Source organism: Macaca fascicularis, chromosome 6 (genome assembly GCF_037993035.2).
Source record: "Macaca fascicularis isolate 582-1 chromosome 6, T2T-MFA8v1.1".
Lineage (NCBI taxonomy): Eukaryota > Metazoa > Chordata > Mammalia > Primates > Cercopithecidae > Macaca > Macaca fascicularis.
Window position 1 is genome coordinate 66,124,276 of NC_088380.1, and position 22,343 is coordinate 66,146,618.

Consider the following 22,343-nt stretch of genomic DNA (forward strand, 5'->3'; position numbering starts at 1 on the left):
TCACTAAGAGATTACTGACAAAAGTATAGAAAAAAATGGTTACAAGATAACTTAGCTTTTAAATACACAAGAATAAATGCAAGAGATATCTTCATCAAATATTTTGAAACCCTTCAAGATCATAAACTATTACTGATTTTTAAAAAGCTTCTTTTTTTTAAGGTTCTGGTTTAAGAAGTTCTGAAGGACATTAGCATTCAAGTTTTCCCCAAAGAGATTCAATTTTGTAACTGTTTTATTATTTGGGTTCATTTCATTTTGCTAAACATAAGCTCAGAATAACTTTTTCACCTTCATCATTTCTACAATCTCAACATCATCATCAAAATGCTGATTCTTCCTTCTTTTGAGAAAATGACAAGGGCCTCTGTTGCCCCAAAGGTAACTTGTTTCTTGCATTTTCAAATGATATAATAATGCTTTCTCTAACTACAGATTGTTAAGATCTCTCACAAGTAGTTTCACATAAAAACCTTCCTATCATTTGAGAGATTATGGCTGGATATCAATATATGATTATTCCATCTTAACTAATGCATTATGCCAATTTTTAATATTTTTCAAAATAAAAAAAAGATAGGAGGAAAGTATCACCCAATACTTTAACTTTCATGTTTTCACATCTGTAAGTATGACAGGTATCACTGCCACTTAATGAGAAAACTGGGTCCAGAAAGGCAGTGATTTGTCAAAGTAAGTACAATCAGGTCAACAAACCAAAGAACTTAGTGATATTTTCATTGGTGAAACAAGAATAAATAATAAAAAGAGCATAAACAATCCAACCAAATAAATTGTGCAATCTGTGAGACTTTTTCAATCAGGGAAACAATCATTTAGCTGGCTTGTAGTGGAATAGGTGAATAAATAATTTAACACTCAAGGAAACCCAGCTGTTCCTATGATACACACAAATGCAATCAAAATTAACGGAAATGTATAATATTCTACATTATTAGTGGTTAAGTACAGAATTATTCAGAATTGTTAGGTGCTTTGGGTGTTACCTACCTTCATCACCCTCTTTCCCAGTATCTAAAAGTTACATCGGATTTCTATTTTCAAATCCTTAGAAACACAAATTTTTCATCTTTGCAAAGTAGGCCTGATCATTTCACTAACATGTATAACATCAAGAGCAAGCTATTCCTTTTGGGAGCTCTGAAAAGAAATGAAATACGAAGGCTTTTGAGAGGGCCTAGAGTTCCTCGAAAGGCCAATGGGACCATTGTTTGTTCAGCCAGAGAAGAAACTCAGAAGAGTTAATTGCAGTTTTTGACCAACCAAAGGAATAAAAAAAAAAGTCACAGTTTCATTTTCGCTAAGAACAGGTATAAAAAACAAAAGGTTTATACTTAGCCAGGATTCAGACTACACATCAATCAGTAAAAAGTCTTGCCTAAAGAAAGATACAGCAAGAGGAACTATTTCTCCAGAGATTTTCAAAGAAAAGGAAATAGGCACCATTGGGAATTGTTTAAAATTAGATACAGATTCATCCATGCACATGATGATGTGCTTTCCTGCATAGTCTCAAACTGCTATAGCATTTATATGGTTTTTTTTGCTCTTATGCTTAGAAAGTCCTTTACACACCTAAACACCAGGCAAATATCAACTGTATTTTATATACAGATATAAATATGTACTTATTTGCAGTATTAACATTTCATTTTCTAATCCAGTTGGAATTTATCCTGCTGAAATGGTGGGAGAAAGGTCATAAACTTCTTTCCCAAAAGTTCTATGGATTATCCTAGTGATCACTGATATAAATAGCTTGTGTAGGTTTCCTTATGACGCAACTGAGGGGATGCCATGGCAGCTTTGGGATGACTTGGGGCCCTGTCCTGGGAAAAAAACAGCTCCCATCCCTGGCCCTGACTGTTGAGGAGGGAGCTTCTGTACAGCTTCTCCGGGGAGTTTTTCTTACATTGTCCACCATGTTACTGCAATGACATGATTCCATGAATTTTTATGATGAAGAGCATTCCACTATGTATATACTGCATTTTCCTTATCTCTTCATCTGCTCATAGACAGGTGGTTGATTCCATATCTTGAGTATTGTGAATAATGTGTTAAGAAATGTAGGATTTCACCTATCTCTTCAATACACTGATTTCATTTGCTTAAAATTAATGGAAATGTATAATATTCTTAATACTTAGTGGTGGAATTACTACAGCAAATGATAGTTGTATTTTATTTTTTGAGCAACTTCCAACTATTTTTCATAGTGTGCATACTGACTTAAATTCCACCCTACATTGTGTAATAGTGTAATAGTACCCCTTTGTCCAACTCCACACTGATCACTGCATTGTAAAAAATTTCTTTCTTTTTTATAACATTAATTCCAATTAGAGTGGAGACGATATCTCAGTGAGTTTTCATATACATTTTCATGATGATTAGGTATGTTGAGAACCTTTTACTTAGTAGTCAAATTCATGTCTTCTACTCAGAAACATTTATTCAGGTTATTTGCCCAATTTCCATTTGGTTATTTGTTGTTGTTTTGTGTTGTTGTTGTTTTTCCTACATAGTAGTATTAATTTCTTGTACATGTTAGATAACAAGCCTTTCAGATATATAATCCCCCATAATTTTGTCCCAATCTACTGGATGCCTTCTGTATTGGTTGATTATTTTCTTTCCTATGCAGAAGCTCTTCAGTTTTCTATAGTCCCACACTTATTTTTGTTTTTGTTAGCAATGATTTTTGTGACAAAGGAAAAAATTATTTCCAACCCACATTATTGGCAGAATCATTTTCCTCTATGTTTTTCTCCATATTTTTCTTTTTCCAACCTGTGAGCATGAATTTCAGTTTCCCTAAACATACATTCACCCTATGTTTTCTTTTAAAAGTTTCATCGTTTCTGATATTAAGTTTAGGTCTTTAATTTGAGTTGATTTTTGTGTGTGGTGCAACATAACAATCCTCTTCATACTTCTTTATATGAATATCCAGTTTTCTCAAAATCATGTATTAGACAGACTTGCCATTCCCCATTTTGTCTTTCAGATGTTCTTTCAAAAAATGTGTTGACTATCCATTTGTGTTTATTATTTGGTTGCCTCAATTTGTCCACTGCCGAGTCAGCTCCTTGCCCAGAGTAGGAGCCATCGGGAGATGTGCACTCGGCATGGCTGCAAGAACCAAGGGAGCAGCCCAAGCCAGTAACAGCCTTGGACGGGAAAGGGGAGGACATGGAGACCAACAGCAAGCAACCTGGCCCCACCAAGCAGTGGGGGCTTTGCTTTCTCCTGGGATGCCTTGCACATCTGTGGCAGGCACTGTGCAGGCCCCGAAGAGCATGGCTGTTCTGGAAAAGAAAAGCATTTCTAACCAAAAATCAAACCAAAACAAAACAAAGAAGCAGAAAAGACTACAGAAGTTTCCAAAATTCTGGTTGCCATGAAAGAAATTCTGCAGGCACAAATAAAAACCAGCCACAGACTGAAGGTGCACTCAACCCACTCAGGAACTCTGCAACTGTGGGCTCTTTAGCACTTAGGAGCCAATCCACAGCTCGTTGACTTTAAGAACCAAAAAGACGTGTTCAAATTTTCAACAATATTCTCAGAAGGCAAATGAGTGCAAGAACTCCTACTGCTGAAGACATCTGTATGCAGCAGAATATTGTGCTCCTGTTATTGAAAGGGTGTGAACCTCCAGAAATACCTCTACATTGTGGATAATGTTAGAAGACTGTATCAGACATGAACGACCTACAAAGAACATTTTGTGGTGGGAACAGTTTTAAGATTTCTTCAGAATTTTGCCTTGAGATTATGAGAACATGTCTTCAGTGGTCCGGAAGATCCGCTGCCCACCCCAAGCAGTGGGTGAAAAAAATCCACATCTGGTCACATAACAGAATACATCCTAAGGAATAATTCACTGAAGCTCAGGCTGAAGACCTGGTCTAAGAGCCTCCAGGTGACAGGTCAGAGGAGGAGACTTTATTTGTGGTCAAGGTAGACTCAAAAGCAAGTGAAAACCTTCCCATTGAGGAAATATTGAAACAGCTTCCTCATTACTGGGCAGTGGAAAAGGTCCCATGAAAGACAATGGCAGGTCCCAGGGTAAGATGGCCAAATAGGAACAGCTCCAGCCTCTAGCTCCCAGCGCGAGTGACACAGAAGACAGGTGATTTCTGCATTTTCAACTGAGGTACCAGGTTCATCTCACTGGGGAGTGCCAGACAATCGGTGCTGGTCAGCTGGTGCAGCAGGACCAGCGAGAACTCAAGCAGGGCGAGGCATCGCCTCACCTGGGAAGCAAAAGGGGGAAGGGAATCCGTTTACCTAGCTAAGGGAAACTGAGACACACAACACCTGGAAACTCAGGTAACTCCCACACTAATACTGCGCTTTACCAAGGGTCTTAGCAAATGGCACACTAGGAGATTATATCCCACACCTGGCCGGGAGGGTCCCACGCCCACAGAGCCTCCCTCATTGCTAGCACAGCAGTCTGAGATCTAACTGCAAAGCAGCAGTGAGGCTGGGGGAGGGGCACCTGCCATTGGTGACGCTTAAGTAGGTAAACAAAGCCGCCAGGAAGCTCCAACTGGGTGGAGCCCACCGTAGCTCAAGGAGGCCTGCCTGTGTCTGTAGACTCCACCTCTGGGGACAGGGCAAAACTAAACAAAAGGTAGCAGAAACCTCTGCAGATGTAAATGTCCTGTCTGACAGCTTTGAAGAGAGCAGTGGCTCTCCCAGCACGGACGTTGAGATCTGAGAATGGACAGTCTGCCTGCTCAAGTGGGTCCCTGACCCCTGAGTAGCTTAACTGGGAGACATCCCCCACTATGTGCAGAACGACACCTCACACCTCACACTGTGGGGTACACCCCTGAGATGAAGCTTCCAGAGCAAGAATCAGACAGCAACACTTGCTGTTCAGCAATATTCTATCTTCTGCAGCCTCCACTGCTGATACCCAGGCAAACAGGGTCTGGAGTGGACCTCAAGCAATCTCCAACAGACCTACAGCAGAGGGTCCTGACTGTTAGAAGGAAAACTAACAAACAGAAAGGACACCCACACCAAAATCCCAACAGTACATCACCATCATCGAAGACCAAAGGCAGATAAAACCACAAAGATGGGGAAAAAGCAGGGCAGAAAAGCTGGAAATTCAAAAAATCAGAGTGCATCTCCCCCTCCAAATGAACGCAGCTCATCGCCAGCAACAGACCAAACCTGGACGGAGAATGACTTTGACGAGGTGAGAGAAGAAGGCTTCAGTCGATCAAACTTCTCAGAGCTAAAGGAGGAACTACGTACCCAGTGCAAAGAAATTAAAAATCTTGAAAAAAGAATGGAAGAATGGATAACTAGAATAATCAATGCAGAGAAGGTCATAAAAGAACTGATAGAGATAAAAACCATGACATAAGAACAACGTGACAAATGTACAAGCTTCAGTAACCAACTCGATCAACTGGAAGAAAGACTATCAATGATTGAAGATCAAATGAATGAAATGAAGAGAGAAGTCTAGAGAAAAAAGAGGAAAAAGAAATCAACAAAGCCTCCAAGAATATGGGATTATGTAAAAAGACCAAATCTACGTCTGATTGGGGTGCCTGAAAGTGAGGGGGAAAATGGAACCAAGTTGGAAAACACTCTTCAGGATATCATCCAGGAGAACTTCCCCAACCTAGTAGGGCAGGCCAACATTCAAATCCAGGAAATACAGAGAACGCCACAAAGATACTCCTCAAGAAGAGCAACTCCAAGACACATAATTGCCAGATTCACCAAAGTTGAAATGAAGGAAAAAATCTTAAGGGCAGCCAGAGAGAAAGGTCGAGTTACCCACAAAGGGAAGCCCATCAGACTAACAGCAGATATCTCGGCAGAAACTCTACAAGCCAGAAGAGAGTGGGGTCCAATATTCAATATTCTTAAAGAAAAGAATTTTAAACCCAGAATTTCATATCCAGCCAAACTAAGTTTCATAAGTGAAGGAGAAATAAAATCCTTTACAGATAAGCAAATGCTTACGGATTTTGTCACCACCAGGCCTGCCTTACAAGAGACCCTGAAGGAAGCACTAAACATGGAAAGGAACAACCGGTAACAACCATTGTAAAAACATGTCAAAATGTAAAGACCATCAAGGCTAGGAAGAAACTGCATCAACTAACGAGCAAAATAACCAGTTAATATCATAATGGCAGGATCAAGTTCACACATAATAATATTAACCTTAAATGTAAATGGACTAAATGCTCCAATTAAAAGACACAGACTGGCAAACTGGATAAAGAGTCAAGACCCACCAGTTTGCTGTATTCACGAGACCCATCTCACATGCAGAGACACACATAGGCTCAAAATAAAGGGATGCAGGAAGATCTACCAAGCAAATGGAAAACAAAAAAAGCAGGGGTTGCAATACTAGTCTCTGATAAAACAGACTCTAAACCATCAAAGATCAAAAGAGACAAAGAAGGTCATTACATAATGGTAAAGGGATCAATTCAACAGGAAGAGCTAACTATCCTAAATATATATGCACCCAATTCAAGAGCTCCCAGATTCATAAAGCAAGTACTTAATACTTACAAAGAGACTTAGACACCCACACAATAATAATGGGAGACTTCAACACTCCACTGTCAACATTAGACAGATCAACGAGATAGAAACTTAACAAGGATATCCAGGAATTGAACTCAACTCTGCAGCAAGCAGACCTAATAGACATCTACAGAACTCTCCACACCAAATCAACAAAATAAACATTCTTCTCAGCACCACATCACACTTACTCCAAAATTGACCACACAGTTGGAAGTAAAGCACTCCTCAGCAAATGTAAGAGAACAAAAATTATAACAACCTTTCTCTCAGACCACAGTGCAATCAAACTAGAACTCAGGTTTAAGAAACTCAATCAAAACCACTCAACTCCATGGAAACTGAACAACCTGCTCCTAAATGACTATTGGGTACATAACAAAATGAAGGCAGAAATAAAGATGTTCTTTGAAACCAATGAGAACAAAGACACAACTTACCAGAATCTCTGGGACACATTTAAAGCAGTGTGTAGAGGGAAATTTATAGCACTAAATGCCCACAAGAGAAAGCAGGAAAGATCAAAATTGACACCCTAACATCACAATGTAAAGAACTAGAGAAGCAAGAGCAAACACATTCAAAAGCTAGCAGAAGGCAAGAAATAACTAAGATCAGAGCAGAACTGAAGGAGATAGAGACACAAAAAAACCTCCAAAAAAATCAATGAATCCAGGAGCTGGTTTTTTGAAAAGATCAACAAAACTGATAGACTGCTAGCAAGACTAATAAAGAAGAAAAGAGAGAAGAATCAAATAGACTCAATAAAAAATGACAAAGGGAATATCACCAACCCCACAGAAATACAGACTACCATCAGAGAATACTAGAAACACCTCTACGCAAATAAACTACAAAACCTAGAAGAAATGGATAATTTCCTGGACACTTACACTCTCCCAAGACTAAACCAGGAAGAAGTTGAATCCCTGAATAGACCAATAGCAGGCTCTGACATTGAGGCAATAATTAATAGCCTACCAACCAAAAAAAGTCCAGGACCAGAGGGATTCACAGCCGAAATCTACCGGAGGTACAAGGAGCAGCTGGTACCATTCCTTCTGAAACTATTCCAATCAATAGAAAAAGAGGGAATCCTCCCTAACTCATTGTATGAGGCCAACATCATCCTGATACCAAAGCCTGGCAGAGACACAACAAAAAAGGAGAATTTTAGACCAATATCCCTGATGAACATTGATGCAAAAATCCTCAATAAAATACTGGCAAACCAAATCCAGCAGCATATCAAAAAGCTTATCCACCATGATCAAGTGGGCTTCATCCCTGGGATGCAAGGCTGGTTCAACATACGCAAATCAATAAACGTAATCCAGCATATAAACAGAACCAAAGACAAAAAACACATGATTATCTCAATAGATGTAGAAAAGGCCTTTGACAAAATTCAACAGCCCTTCATGCTAAAAACTCTCAATAAATTCGGTATTGATGGAACGTATCTCAGAATAATAAGAGCTATTTATGACAAACCCACAGCCAATATCATACTGAATGGGCAAAAACTGGAAGCATTCCCTTTGAAAACTGGCACAGGACAGGGATGCCCTCTCTCACCACTCCTATTCAACACAGTGTTGGAAGTTCTGACTAGGGCAATCAGGCAAGAGAAAGAAATAAAGGGTATTCAGTTAGGAAAAGAAGAAGTCATATTGTCCCTGTTTGCAGATGATATGATTGTACATTTAGAAAACCCCATCATCTCAGCCCAAAATCTCCTTAAGCTGATAAGCAACTTCAGCAAAGTCTCAGGATACAAAATTAATGTGCAAAAATCAAAAGCATTCTTATACATCAGTAACAAACAAACAGAGAGCCAAATCAGGAATGAACTTCCATTCACAATTGCTTCAAAGAGAATAAAATACCTAGGAATCCAACTTACAAGGGATGTAAAGGACCTCTTCAAGGAGAACCACAAACCACTGCTCAGTGAAATCAAAGAGGACAGTAACAAATGGAAGAACATACTGTGCTCATGGGTAGGAAGAATCAATATTATGAAAATGGCCATACTGCCCAAGGTAATTTATAGATTCAATGCCATCGCCATTAAGCTCCCAATGATTTTCTTCACAGAATTCGAAAAAAAAAAAACTGCTTTAAAGCTCACATGGAACCAAAAAAGATCCCGCATTGCCAAGACAAACCTAAGCCAAAAGAACAAAGCTGGAGGCATCATACTACCCGACTTCAAACTATACTACAAGGCTACAGTAACCAAAACACCATGGTACTGGTACCAAAACAGAGATATAGACCAATGGAACAGTACAGAGCCCTCAGAAATAATACCACACATCTACAACTGTCTGATCTTTGACAAACCTGACAAAAACAAAAAATGGGGAAAGGATTCCGTATTTAATAAATGGTGCTGGGAAAATTGGCTAGCCATAAGTAGAAAACTGAAACTGGATCCTTTCCTTAATCCCTATACGAAAATTAATTCAAGATGGATTAGAGACTTAAATGTTAGACCTAAAACCATAAAAACCCTCGAAGAAAACCTAGTAATACCATTCAGGACATAGGCATGGGCAAGGACTTCATGTCTAAAACACCAAAAGCAATGGCAACACAAGCCATAATTGACAAATGGGATCTAATTAAACTAAAGAGCTTCTGCACAGCAAAAGAAACTACCATCAGAGTGAACAGGCAACCTACAGAATGGGAGAAAATTTTTGCAATCTACTCATCCGACAAAGGGCTAATATGCAGAACCTACAAAGAACTCAAACAAATTTATGAGAAAAAAACAAACAACCCCATCAAAAAGTGGGCAAAGGATATGAACAGACATTTCTCAAAAGAAGACATTCATACAGCCAACAGACACATGAAAAAATGCTCATCATCACTGGCCATCAGAGAAATGCAAATCAAAACCACAATGAGATACCATCTCACACCAGTTAGAATGGCAATCATTAAAAAGTCAGGAAACAACAGGTGCTGGAGAGGATGTGGAGCAATAGGAACACTTTTACACTGTTGGTGGGATTGTAAACTAGTTCAACCATTGTGGAAAACAGTATGGCGATTCCTCAAGGATCTAGAACTAGAAGTACCATATGACCCAGCCATCCCATTACTGGGGATATACCCAAAGGATTATAAATCATGCTGCTATAAAGACACATGCACACGTATATTTATTGCGGCACTATTCACAATAGCAAAGACTTGGAATCAACCCAAATGTCCATCGGTGACAGACCGGATTAAGAAAATGTGGCACATATACACCATGGAATACTATGCAGCCATAAAAAAGGATGAGTTCGTGTCCTTTGTAGGGCCATGGATGCAGCTGGAAACCGTCATTCTCAGCAAACTATCCAAGAACAGAAAACCAAACACCGCATGTTCTCCCTCATAGGTGAGAATTGAACAATGAGATCACTTGGACACGGGAAGGGGAACATCACACACCAGGGCCTATTATGTGGAGGGGGGAGGGGGGAGTGATGGCATTGGGAGTTATACCTGATGTAAAGGACGAGTTGATGGGTCCTGACAAGTTGATGGGTGCAGCACACCAACATGGCACATGTATACATATGTAACAAACCAGCACGTTGTGCACATGTACCCTAGAACTTAAAGTATAATAAAAAAAAAAAAAAAAGACAATGGCAGCCTCAAGAATCAACGAATATGATTAGCCCCTGGACACCATCTATGAGGGCAGCTGTAAAGACGAAGACTTGTCAGCTGCTCCTGAGGATCTTCTCAGCAGAAATGAGGAAGATTTCTTCTCAGGGAAATGACATGTTCCCACATGTCATCAACTTCATGTGATCCAGAGTGGATTCTGGAGAGTATAGGTGACGGGGAGGACTCTCCAGCTCCCTGCAAGGACCATGTGGAAACCAGATCTGAAAAGGAAGAAGGCACTGGCAATATATCAGCAACTGCCAGGGAAAGCAAGTGGATTCTGGAAAGGGTAAGTGATGAGAAGGACTCTCCAGGTTATTTCTCATCCTGGCAAGTCTCATTTGCATCATATGGGTCCTATTAGCACAGATATCTCCAAATCGGCCACTCTTCTATTACCCAGAATAAATCGCTCATTACAGGGCCTCCAATTATAGTTATTTTCTTCCTTGCCATCTACTATAAAAGAGTCAATCAACAGGGGGCTCTAGGGTCTAACTGAAATTGTGGTCAGTCTTATTCATAGGATCACAGAGTTCACCCAAAGAACAGAAAACTGGTTGGTGGCTGGTGGCTGTCCTAAGTTAATAAGTGGAGCACACTATCTGAACTTTGCCATTTTTGTAACCATCCTGGCTATCCTGGGAATCTCCCTGCTCACGAAACCTATTCCTGGTGTACACAATGTCAAAACTGTTCAACATGAATGATGTCCTGTGCTGATGAGGATGAAGAGACACCCTCACTCTCCAAAGCTGTTGGAAAGAACCTATCTAAAGGACCAGTGGAAAATTTTGTCTATTTTGTTGCTGTTGCATTAATTAACTATGAAACTGCGCCTGGGCACTGTGCCCTCTGCCTGAACCTGGGGCACCAGGGGCACTAAGAGGCCATCTGGCGGGGCAGCCCAGGCCACTCAGAGCACACGGGGACACAGCAATGGCAACACTTGGCTGAAGCACTCCATGCCCGTGTCCTGGAAGCCACTCCTCACCCCAAACTGGCTGCCAGGCATCATCCCACGTGCCAGGATCATTGATGCCACCACCATAGGCATGCTGGGGAAAGGCAGCTGCTGCGAACTGAGCAGCCAGCCAGGCCACCTGCCTTGGTTGTAGCCTGGACCCACTCAGCCCCAAATCCTGCAGCCTCCACCCACCTGGCGAGAGCACCCCCTCTGCGAAGTTAAGCCCAGCGGCCACATATAACTTACCCAGAATATCCAGCTCCTGCCTAAGAGTCATGGGTGCATCTGGCCCCACAAGACCAAAGCTGGACAGCAGTGGCCACTCCCGACCTGGCCTCTGCCTTCTGCAGTGCCCAGCACGGGCCTTGCTTCAAGGGCCTATGGCCTCTAAAGCACTCAGTGCCCAAGGCCTTGGACATTTGACCACCAGGGACCACTGGCAAACTAGCAGGGGTGCCTCTAGGCTGGGTCCCTGGTGCTCCTTTATATAAGCCAGCCTGGGGAATGGAGACCTCAACAGCTGCGGGGATAATGCAGCATCCAGGTCTGGGATTTTAGGTGAGTGTGGTGGTATTGGGGACAGAAGACTGGGGCAAGTCGCCAGTGCACTTCTGGAAGTGAAGTCAGGGGAAATGTCTATCCCTGTCCTTGTCCTGAATAAGCCAGCAGAATAAGCCACAGGCCGGGGCATTCCTTTTAAAACCTGTATTACGCCCTCACCTAAGTACTACCACAATCATCATTTCCTTGAGTGCCTGCTATGTGCCAGCTGCTGTGCCAAGCTCTTTGTGTGTATCTGAACTTCACAAAGGCCTTATGGCGGTAGTTAATAGCATTATCCCATTTCACTTCTGAGGAATCTGAGGCTAGGGGATAAATAACTTGCCCACAGTGAGTGGAGAAGCCAGGACTGGAATCAACGTCTGTTTCTCTCTAGAGCCTGGACGGGACTCCTCACCCCTGAAGTTACTCTCCTGCCTTCTCTATGGTAGGTACTATTCAGTTAGTGTTCACACTTTACCAAGAGGAGCTGGCCCTGCTGCCTTCCTCACCTCTTCTTTCCTTCCTTACTCTGGTGACTTCCTCTGGCCAAGAAGAGGATCTGCAAGACTATCTGTCTACTCCATGTAAAATGACTGAATTCTTCTGGAGAAACTGTGAAACAGACTTGGGAAGCATACAAGAAAGCTATGCTGGAGGCTTGGAAAAAGAGTAGCTGTAGGCAAGTACTCCAACAGAAGCTCTGTCTTCACTGTGAGAACATGCCAGGGGTAGCCTGCTGGAGGGAGACGTGTGGAGCAGAACTGAGTCACCCCAGCCAACCTCCAGACCTGGGAGGCCCCTACCAACAGCCTGCAGTCCTGGGAGTGAGCCCAGCTGAGACCTGAAGAGCTGCCCAGGCTAAATCACCAGCCTGTAGATTTGTTAGCGGAAAGGAGAAATGATAAAGAAAGTGTTCTTGGAATTCATTTCTGGCAGAGTCTTGTGAGCTTTGCTTTCATTTGTTAGTGAAATGCTTGACATTTTTCCTTCACATTATAAACATTACATGCAAATTACTCAGAATCCTAATTGAAAGTAATTTCCCATTAATGCAGGCTATAAAATACCATTTTATTTGAAACTATGCCTCAGAAATAGATAGTATAGGATGCCCCTTTACACTCACAAATTATACCCACAAATCCAGGAAGCACAATGTTGGGTGTGTGAGTCAGGGACTTAAAGCTACTACCGATGAAAATGTAAAAGAGGCACCTTTGGACAGGCATAGGCAAATGGCAGAGAGTGGCATGCAGTAGTGTTTGCAGCAGTGAAAAATCCAATTATGGGACACTAAACTTTAAAAGCCAACTTTTGCATAACTGCAATCTCTGGGTGACCAGCACCCTTCTAAGAATTTAATCTGCCTAGAGACCAAGCAATGGCCAAGAAGGAGGAAACAGAAGCACTGGCATGCATGGTCTGAATGAGGAAGCCAAAGAACTCACTGTCCTATCAGAGTTTTTTCCTTCCAAGTCAGATACATACAGCGAACCTCCTTTGTGACCACTTGCTGTCCACACATTATCTGCAATCATGAATCTTGGAAATAAATCATTCCCAATGCTCTTAAAAAATAAAAGTAAATAGGCCGGGTGCAGTAGCTCAAGCCTGTCATCTCAGCACTTTGGGAGGTCGAGGCAGGGGGATCACGAGGTCAGGAGATCGAGACCATCCCGGCTAACACGGTGAAACCCCATCTCTACTAAAAATACAAAATATTAGCCAGGCATGGTGGTGGGTGCCTGTAGTCCCAGCTACTCAGTAGGCTGAGGCAGGAGAATGGCGTGAACCTGGGAGGTAGAGCTTGCAGTGAGCCGAGATTGCGCCACTGCACCCCATCCTGGGTGACAGAGACTCCATCTCAAAAAAATTAATTAATTAATTAATTAAATAAAAATAAATAAATAGCTTGTTTATTTAGTTATACCAGGTTATACCTAGGCATTTCACTAAATTTCCACCTTTAATGAATACCTAGCTCCACTTTATTCTGACAATCATGGTAGGCAGCAATCATTATGTTTTGAGGTAATTCAACATCCTTACCCCATCTGCATCTTTAAAAGCACCAGCCAATAGAAAATTAGTTGGCCATGGTGGTGCATGCCTGTAATCCCAGCTACTTAGGAGGCTGAGGCAAAATAATCACTAGAACCCAGAAGGTGGAGGTTGTGGTGAGCCGAGATCGTGCCATTGCACTTCACCCTGGGCAACAAGAGTGAAACTCCATCTCTAGAGGAAAACAAAACAAAACAAAAAAAACTCCAGCCATAAGCCCTGGGCTCTGAGAGCAGATAGCACCATCAGCAAGAACTTTGGACTAACATGAGCAAGAGCTCTCTGCCTGGTCAAGCACACAAACTAGGCACTCTGAAAAAAAAAAAAAACAAAGAATTGCTTTCCCTTAAGAATTACCATGGGATAGGGACCCTGACATAACTTGAAGAACATAAGGGCAGAGAGGTAATAAGGCAAAGATTTCACCGCTCCAGAGGGTCTCCTTAAAGGCACTAGACAAAAGAACCAATGAATGGAAATTCTAACCTTATGGATGCTTCTAGGTTAAAAATCACAACGGAAGATCTCAACCTATTGAGTTAAATGATCCAGTGCATAATCAATCTAGTGAATGTCTATGGCATTTTCTATATTTAACATTTAGGAGAAAGGGAACAGCAAAGAGCTATTATCTCAGTATTTCAGTCTCCTAACAAATAAACCAGGAGTTGCAAGCTCAACTGCCTACAGGAACAGACAAATGAAATAAATAAGTGAAGAGCATCAAGTGAACTTGGCTTCAGAGTCTGAGAAGCAATCAGGAATATTAGAGATTTGGCAAACTGGAGTTCATGCCCCTTAAACACTTGCTGCTTCTAGTGGAAGCACTCACTATGCAGCTGCAGCAGTCTGTGCCACCAAAAATTCAAGCCCAGGGCTGTCAGATCTTCTAAATTTTTTTAAAAAGCCAGAAATATGAATTCTTATGTGAATCTCCTATTTCTTAAGGATTGGCAATTTAATTAAATTCTCTTTTTAAAAACACAAGTCAAATCAGATGTATTCATGGTGAATTTATGTGGGCCATATTTGGCCTACAGACGAACAGTGTGGGTTCTCAGATTATACAACCTACAAGTCACTCAGTTTCCCACAACAGTCTACCCTGCTCCTGTGGCCTTTTCTGCTTCCTATCTGCCTCCGTCTTTTCCTCAACATGCCAAATTACAGCATGCTACACATCTCAACGGACTCTAGGTTGGGTGTGGAGTGTGAGTAAAGAATGCTACTCTATCTCAATCACCCCATTCAAGAGTCAGCTGAGCTCTGATCTCACTACAAGGAATTTCTATTTGGAAATGAAGATCAATTACAATGGAGTCATACTGGTAGGTCAGACAGCTGGGTCAAATTAAATAATTTTTTTTAATATAAGTAACAAATTCTCATCTCCAAAACTGCCAAGTCTTTTTTAAAGAACCTTTAGATGTCCTATCTCATGTATCAGTGATGACTAACTGCTCTCATACAGCTTTGCCACCAAGCCCAACCATGCCATAAGCAAAGGAAGAAAACTCAAAAGAAGTTCATTAACTAAGCTGAACATCACTTCCATTGAAAATGCTGTAGAATTTTTAGCTTCTACACAAAGTAGACTTATTATTTACTTTAATACTTTAATGACATCCTATTCCAATCAAAGTAAGTAAAAGGTTGAAAGGATGGGTCAACTCCACTGGGATCCAACCTACATATCTAGATATTTACCCTTTCCCATAGATTCTAACAGGATTGCTATGTTAGATAATCTCTGTTAAACATATAAACAAACTATGGTCTTCTGTATCTAGAAGACCTTCTTCTTCCTACTTCCTCTACGTAAGGATCTAAGAAAATAGTTTTTGATGTAGGATATCTCAAATATATTCACTTGAACAGGACTGGATTAGGCAAGGTTAATGAATTACCATCCACATGCATTAGTTTATTCATGCTGATACCTAAGGGCAATAAATTCCCCCAATCTGCCCATCCCATGCCACCCTAAAGCCTCTAAAGATGATACATTAGAGGGTAGCTGACTCTGATACCAATTTAGAAACAGCCAGCTTTCATTCCTAGTTGAGATCAAAATGAACAATTGTGATAAAATAAAGCAGTGACATCATAATTATAACTGATACAAACTGGAATTTGTTTTTGAAAAAGTTTCCAAAACAGATTTTACTACAGAACATTATAAAAACAGAAAAAGAGAATGAAATATAAGAAGTTATTTTTAATACAATCTTCAGAACTCTTATTTTAACAGTGACATAAAGGCAGTAAGTGGCTGGTATGGTTTGGATATGCATCCCTGCCCAAATCTCATGTTGAAAGCTAATCCCCAGCATTCGAGGTGGGGCATGGTGGAAGGTGATTGGATCATGAGGGCAATTTCTAATGGCTTAGCATTATCCCCCTTGGTGACGTTGTTGCAACTGTGAGTTCTCCCCAGATCTAGTTATTTTAAAGTGTGTAGCACCTCCCCTATCCCTTTTGATCCTGCTGCTGCCATGTAAGATGCCTGCTCTCATTTTGCCTTCTGCCATGAGTAAAAGCTCCCTGAGGACTCCCCAAAGGCAGACACTGCTTCTTGAACAGCCTGCAGAACCAATTAAACCTCTTTTCGTTACTCATTACCAAGTCTCAGGTATTTCTCTGCAGCAATGCAATTCCTAATACAGTGGCTGTAATAGGAATCTACCCAATTAGTCCATAAGCATATATTCATCATTAGGCATGACCCTCACAAGTCCATGGGCCCTCAATTCTCCTTAGTTGGAACAAAAATACCAAGAAGATCCAGTAGTCTCAAAACCCAGTAATAGGCCTAATCCTTTAATTTGTTCCAATATTGTTCTGTCGGAAAACACTGACTCTTATTTACATGATTGATAATTGTTGTATTTTGTTATTATCAGGAAATCTACAAAAGCTTAAAATCCAAAGTATTTCTCATGAGATCAAGTAACTTATTCACACATTGCTGATACTTTGTTACAATACAAGGATAGCATCCATAGTTTCCAAAATGAAAGAAAGACATAGAGAAGGAAGAGGAGGAAGAGTAAGCAAGGAAAAAGAAGGGAAAGGGTAAGACGGTTAAACCCAACAACATTCAAAAACAAAAGTATGCTAATTCCTACAACTTTACCTAACAGAATATGATACCCACACAATAATTTGGTCCTTAAAGCTCTTTTGACAAGAAAACAATAATACTTAATGAACAATTACAAGAACAAGAAAATCTGATTTCCAAGAAGAAAGCAGTATCAGAACGAACTATAACAATAATGTTGCTTTCCTTTCTACCATGTTTCTTTCACAGTGTAAATTCTAAAGTATAAATCTATATGAAGAATAGCTACAAGTTTTAATGAATGATAAAGTCAATATATTTATTTTATATGTCTCAAATTACAAAGTCCTACAAAAATCTGTTTCTTTTATTAAAAAAAGTTAGATTTCTAAATGAAAATACACCTCCCACACTTGACTATTCATGAAGTCATAGCCAGAATAATAGATTTAGCCAGCAATAGTAAATGTCAAACTTACATTCTCCTCTGCCAATAAAATTAATAGTCTTTTGAATAAAAATGACATACAACATATTATATTCTTTCTTAAGAAACAAAACCTACTGGTCCTTGCTTTGAGTTTCTTAATAGAGCTTAACCACTTTTTTTTACTTCTTCATAGAGCAACAGAACAAGACTCTCGCTATGCCAAATACTCTATCAGTTTTTATTTTTAAAATGGTATGAGCTTTGGCTAATGGAAGTCTCAAGATAGTGAAAAATAAAACGATTCAATATCAGTGATGCATATATATGTTCATTATATTCCAACTTACCCAGTACACTGACAAAAGCATCAAAAAGATGAAATGTAAGCAGAGGCTCTTTCAAGTGACCATAGTAATCAGCTATGGTTTTAAAGACATCTTTTTCAAATCCCAAGTACATAGGCTGCTTCAAATCAGAACAGTTGGGCCCTATTTTCAAAAAGAGAGTGAAAGAGAAATATTAATGGAGTAATTACCTCTAAGTATTATTCTCTGTGAATATGTGTGGCATGTACAGATATTCAGATATTTAACATATACAGAAAAGTTTTTATGGGGAAAATTGACATTAATTAAATAGGCATTCTACATTGACATTCATTAAATAGACATTTTATATTTTGCCTACACACATATGCTTTGTGTCTAAATTGAAATCTATTATAATACAATGAAGAAAATCACCCGCTTACTTCCATTTTAAAAGAAACCTGTCTTTTTAAAAAAATTCTTCTGAAAGGCATTTTTATTAAATGTAAACAATGATAATTTTCTTTGAAATACTCAACATTATCCTAGTCTTAATAAAGTTGACCAAGATAACAATTAGTTCACATTTGTAATAGACAAGTTACAAAGCAATTTTTAAAGCTTTTCATTATTTCATCATTGCTATATTATAAAATCCTACAGTCATAGAGTTGAGCAAAATAATCAATTTCTGCCTCTATTTCAGACTAATAAATATTTAAACTTAAATCCTTAAAAGGGGATTTTATATTTTGTCTTGATTCACTCTGATTATAAACGCTCTATTTGATCCCTGACCAACCATCAAAAGACAGTTTATCAAGCAAAGTCATACTGCAAAGTTGAAGCAACCACTGAAACCCTTAAACGGCCTGCTCCCAACCATACCCTACTCCAGCAACAAGCAAGGAAAACATCCACTTGTGTATGGCCCAAAGAGGAGCAAGAAATTTATCTACAGAGTTGGCAACAACTGCCCCACCAATCCATCCACAGACCACAGATTTACAATGCCAAGTTGAGAGATGAACTGGAGCTGCCTGCACCTTGAGGAAAATAGCAAGTGGTCCCATGAGGAACAGTGTAGCCAGCCTTCTCTATTTCCATTACAGCATGGAAGAAAGGACCACATCCACATTGGCTAGTTCTGGCCCAGGAGAAGACTAAACAACTGTACCCAAATAGACCTCTATCCCCAGAGGAACAAAAGCAGCAGCCAAGATAAATTGAAAGGAAATTCTTCCTACAGAATCTCTGTAACTAAAGAAAGGGGATCAAGTTAAAAAGGGCAGTAAAGCATTCCAGGTCTTCACATTTTGAGGTCACCGTGACAAGATCAAATGGCGTTTTCATCGTCCTTAAAGACTCTCTTACCTTTCAATATTCTGTTCTCTTCTTATAAAATAATTTGATTGGCTAAAATAATGAATGTTGTGAAATATCTATGTGTGTGGTACCACATGAATCCAGCAGCAAAGGTAGTTGCCATTTTGCTTGCCTCGTCCTCTGACATATCCCAAGCTTAATCAATTAAAATAATTAGGTTGATATGTCTCAGCAAGCAATACACATTGCCTAGAATTACTCCCTGGCAGGATAAGTATGTGGTTCATTCTAAGCAGTTGTACCCCTTTGTGAACATCTCATCATCCTTCTTAGAAATATGCAAAAAAATTTTAAAGGTTTAAAAAAAAAAAAACAGTGCATAGTGAGCCCTATGAGAGGAAGCCATATTTTTATGACATTTTCTTTCTCAGTTATCTTGAACTTTAATAATAATAAATTTTTTTTTCATAAATGTTATTGCTGACGGATTCTGGAAAAGAAATGCTTTGACTTTTCTGTATCTATTTTTTATTGAATCCTGGACATGTGCAAAGAAGAAAAACACAGTTAACCTGGTTTTGCATTTATGTAACCAGCATTGAGGCTGGCCAACAATGAATGTATACAGGCCCATGTGCACACGGGTGTGACAATAAACACAGATGGGCCTGAAGAGAAAGAGGCGAGCAGCACACGAACAGAAAAGGAGGCAACAGGCCTTCAAAATACCATACAATCAGCCTATCCTTTCTGTTCCCTTTTAGATGACTGTAACGCGAATCTGGACTTATCAAGGACAGGACGGACAAGAAACAGGTCGTGACTTTGGTGGACTCAAAGTAGATTTTGAGGGTCAACAGTAATTTCAGAAAACATAGACTTTATAAAGTTACTCAAAAGGTTAATCTTGCCCTTTGGCCACCCTTATTTGTTTGACACATAAACATCTTTACAGATATGCCAACCACTCACAAAGCATTGTACTTGATACATGTAAGACAAGTTCCCTTTTCCCAGCACTTGCCACCTAGTATCATTCCACCTCACACACATGAAGATCATTAATAATTCACCCCTCACATCTTTGCTCTCCATTGATAAGAAATTAAGAGTTATTCTAAGCTTTCTGTAGAAGTTTTTTGGCTTTAGGTGCACATGTTGCTTGCAGGAAAATTATGTTCTTTACTACATTTCAGTCATCACTGAAAATTCAACATCATAAACATCTTACTATGTATTTTACAATATATTACAGGCTAAATTGGTTATACTAGCTTCCTATGTTCATTCCTAGCTGATCAACTTCTAAATCCTTGGTTTGCCAGTTCGGAAATGGGAAGTTTAACTTCCCATTTATACTTTCTATCTCATCATTTCCAACCCTAGACAAAGATGCAATTTAAATTTCATTTACTTCAAACGCCTGAGCAGGAAGAATAAAAAGTACTTCCCCTACCAAGACCATAGTACTCTGCAACTCAGAAGTTCCAAAATTTTAACCAAAAACCAATGAAAATTTTAATAATTAAACCCAGAGAAACTTAGGATTCACACAAACTAATGGTTACTATTCATATACAGAAGGATAGTATAGAATGAATAACACTCATTCAAAAGGCTATTCAAAATCATAGGATCATGTTCCATATATTACCACTAAGATTCCCCACATTAAGCTTAAGAGTTATTTTAGTTTCATTCTATAATCAAACAAAATTAATTCCAGCTAAACCCATATTTTAGGGTCTACTAACTCACGAATTTAAAGAGAATTTACACCTATATCTGTAATGCTAGTCCTGTACAAAAGAAAGGAAAATAAACTACTACCTTGTGGTATCTGTGAGACTCAAAAGGCACTCCAGACCAAATATCACTATTATCAGTCAGCCAAAAGAACCGGAACTCTTTCCATCAAAATTACTTGTTTGGGTTAAGCCATTGATCATAAAAATCCCTTCTTTGGGTTAACCCGTCTGAAAATTCCCAGAAGAATGGTAGCGTTTCTGAGATACTATAACAACTAATGCCTTCACAGTACCTATGATATTCAATGATCTCGAAATCACATGCCTATGAAATGGATTTCATATACCTATAAATATCCTCACAGGGACCACTGTGGTCCAGGCCCTGTCATCTAACATCCAAATTACTGGAATAGTCTTTCTCGTTTCTCTACATGCAGGTTCTTCTCCTTCCAAACCATCCTTCATCCTGTGATGAAGCAATTAGAACTAGTGTGGATGGATCTACTAGAAAGTACAAGTACTAAACCCCTTTAAAATTGTTCTAGAATTCAGTCCTTTCACTAAGTCACAAATTTATCACTAAAAGCACAGTAGTCCCAAAATAATTAACTGCCAGTCTCACAGGTGTCAAATCAATGTTCAGGCCATTGAGCAGAAATTTTTTCTAATTTAGGGCACTAATTTCTGTTAATTTCACAAAACTGTCAGATAATTAGTACTTACAATTTGCCAAACACTTCATAGCTGACAGCACCCAATGAGGAAGTTCTTCTGAAGGAAAAATAAAAAGAAGAAGAAAATTTTAATTCAATTCCATATAACTCAAGAAATCATATACATACTTGGTATCATAAGAATGCATTACTTGCACAAGTAATGTGAACCATATCTGCTAATCACAAATCACCAATTTATGTAATTAGAACATTTAAAAGATGGAAATCTTTCCTTGGCAGCAGTAACAACATGTGCTTACATAAATCATGCCTACAGATTTCTCTAAGGACACAATGCACCTTTTAAAGCTACAGTAAAATATATATATATATATATATATATACACACACACACACACACACACAGAGTTTGCTCCAAACAAACCAAAAGAGAAACCAATTATTTTAAGAATTAAAAGAAGAAAAAGAAAAGAAAAAATATTAGTCATCAAACACATTTGTGAAACGAGTTCACCAAACACCACCAGCCCCACAAAAAGGGTAATTCTGTAGGTGCAATATAAGTATCATTTTACATGTTTCCATTTTCAAAATGCTTTAGGCCAAGAAAGTTCCACTTACATATTAATGTTAGGCTATTAGTATTAGGACAACCTTTAAATAACAGTAACCTAACATTGCTACAAAAAAGTCCCAGCTGAACCATTTGGTATAGAATCTCTTCCCTCCAGGCCCTGCCACAGACATCTGATGAGATGGACTAGCACTCGGGCTGCCACTTCACCTTCTCTATTTCTGTAAAACTGCAAAGACACTTGATGAATTGTGTTAGATCTAACGAACCGGAGTCTTGTAAAATGCTCTCTTCTTTCTTAAGATCTTACTTAATAAAATGAAAGATGATTGATCATCTAACTGATAACTAAAAG

At 39.4% G+C, this 22,343-nt stretch overlaps 1 protein-coding gene across 2 annotated transcripts in view; it reads right to left on the bottom strand.

Moving 5' to 3' along the window:
* The window catches only part of DEPDC1B (DEP domain containing 1B), a 116,682-nt gene that overhangs the window by 39,370 nt on the left and 54,969 nt on the right, over positions 1-22,343 (bottom strand). For both annotated transcript variants that reach the window (XM_045393738.3, XM_005556967.5), the window contains exons 6-7: positions 21,461-21,508; positions 17,700-17,840 (exon numbers count right to left, since the gene is read on the bottom strand). In XM_045393738.3, coding sequence (XP_045249673.1) covers positions 17,700-17,840; positions 21,461-21,508 — 189 coding nt within the window. The remainder of the gene's footprint in view (positions 1-17,699; positions 17,841-21,460; positions 21,509-22,343) is intronic.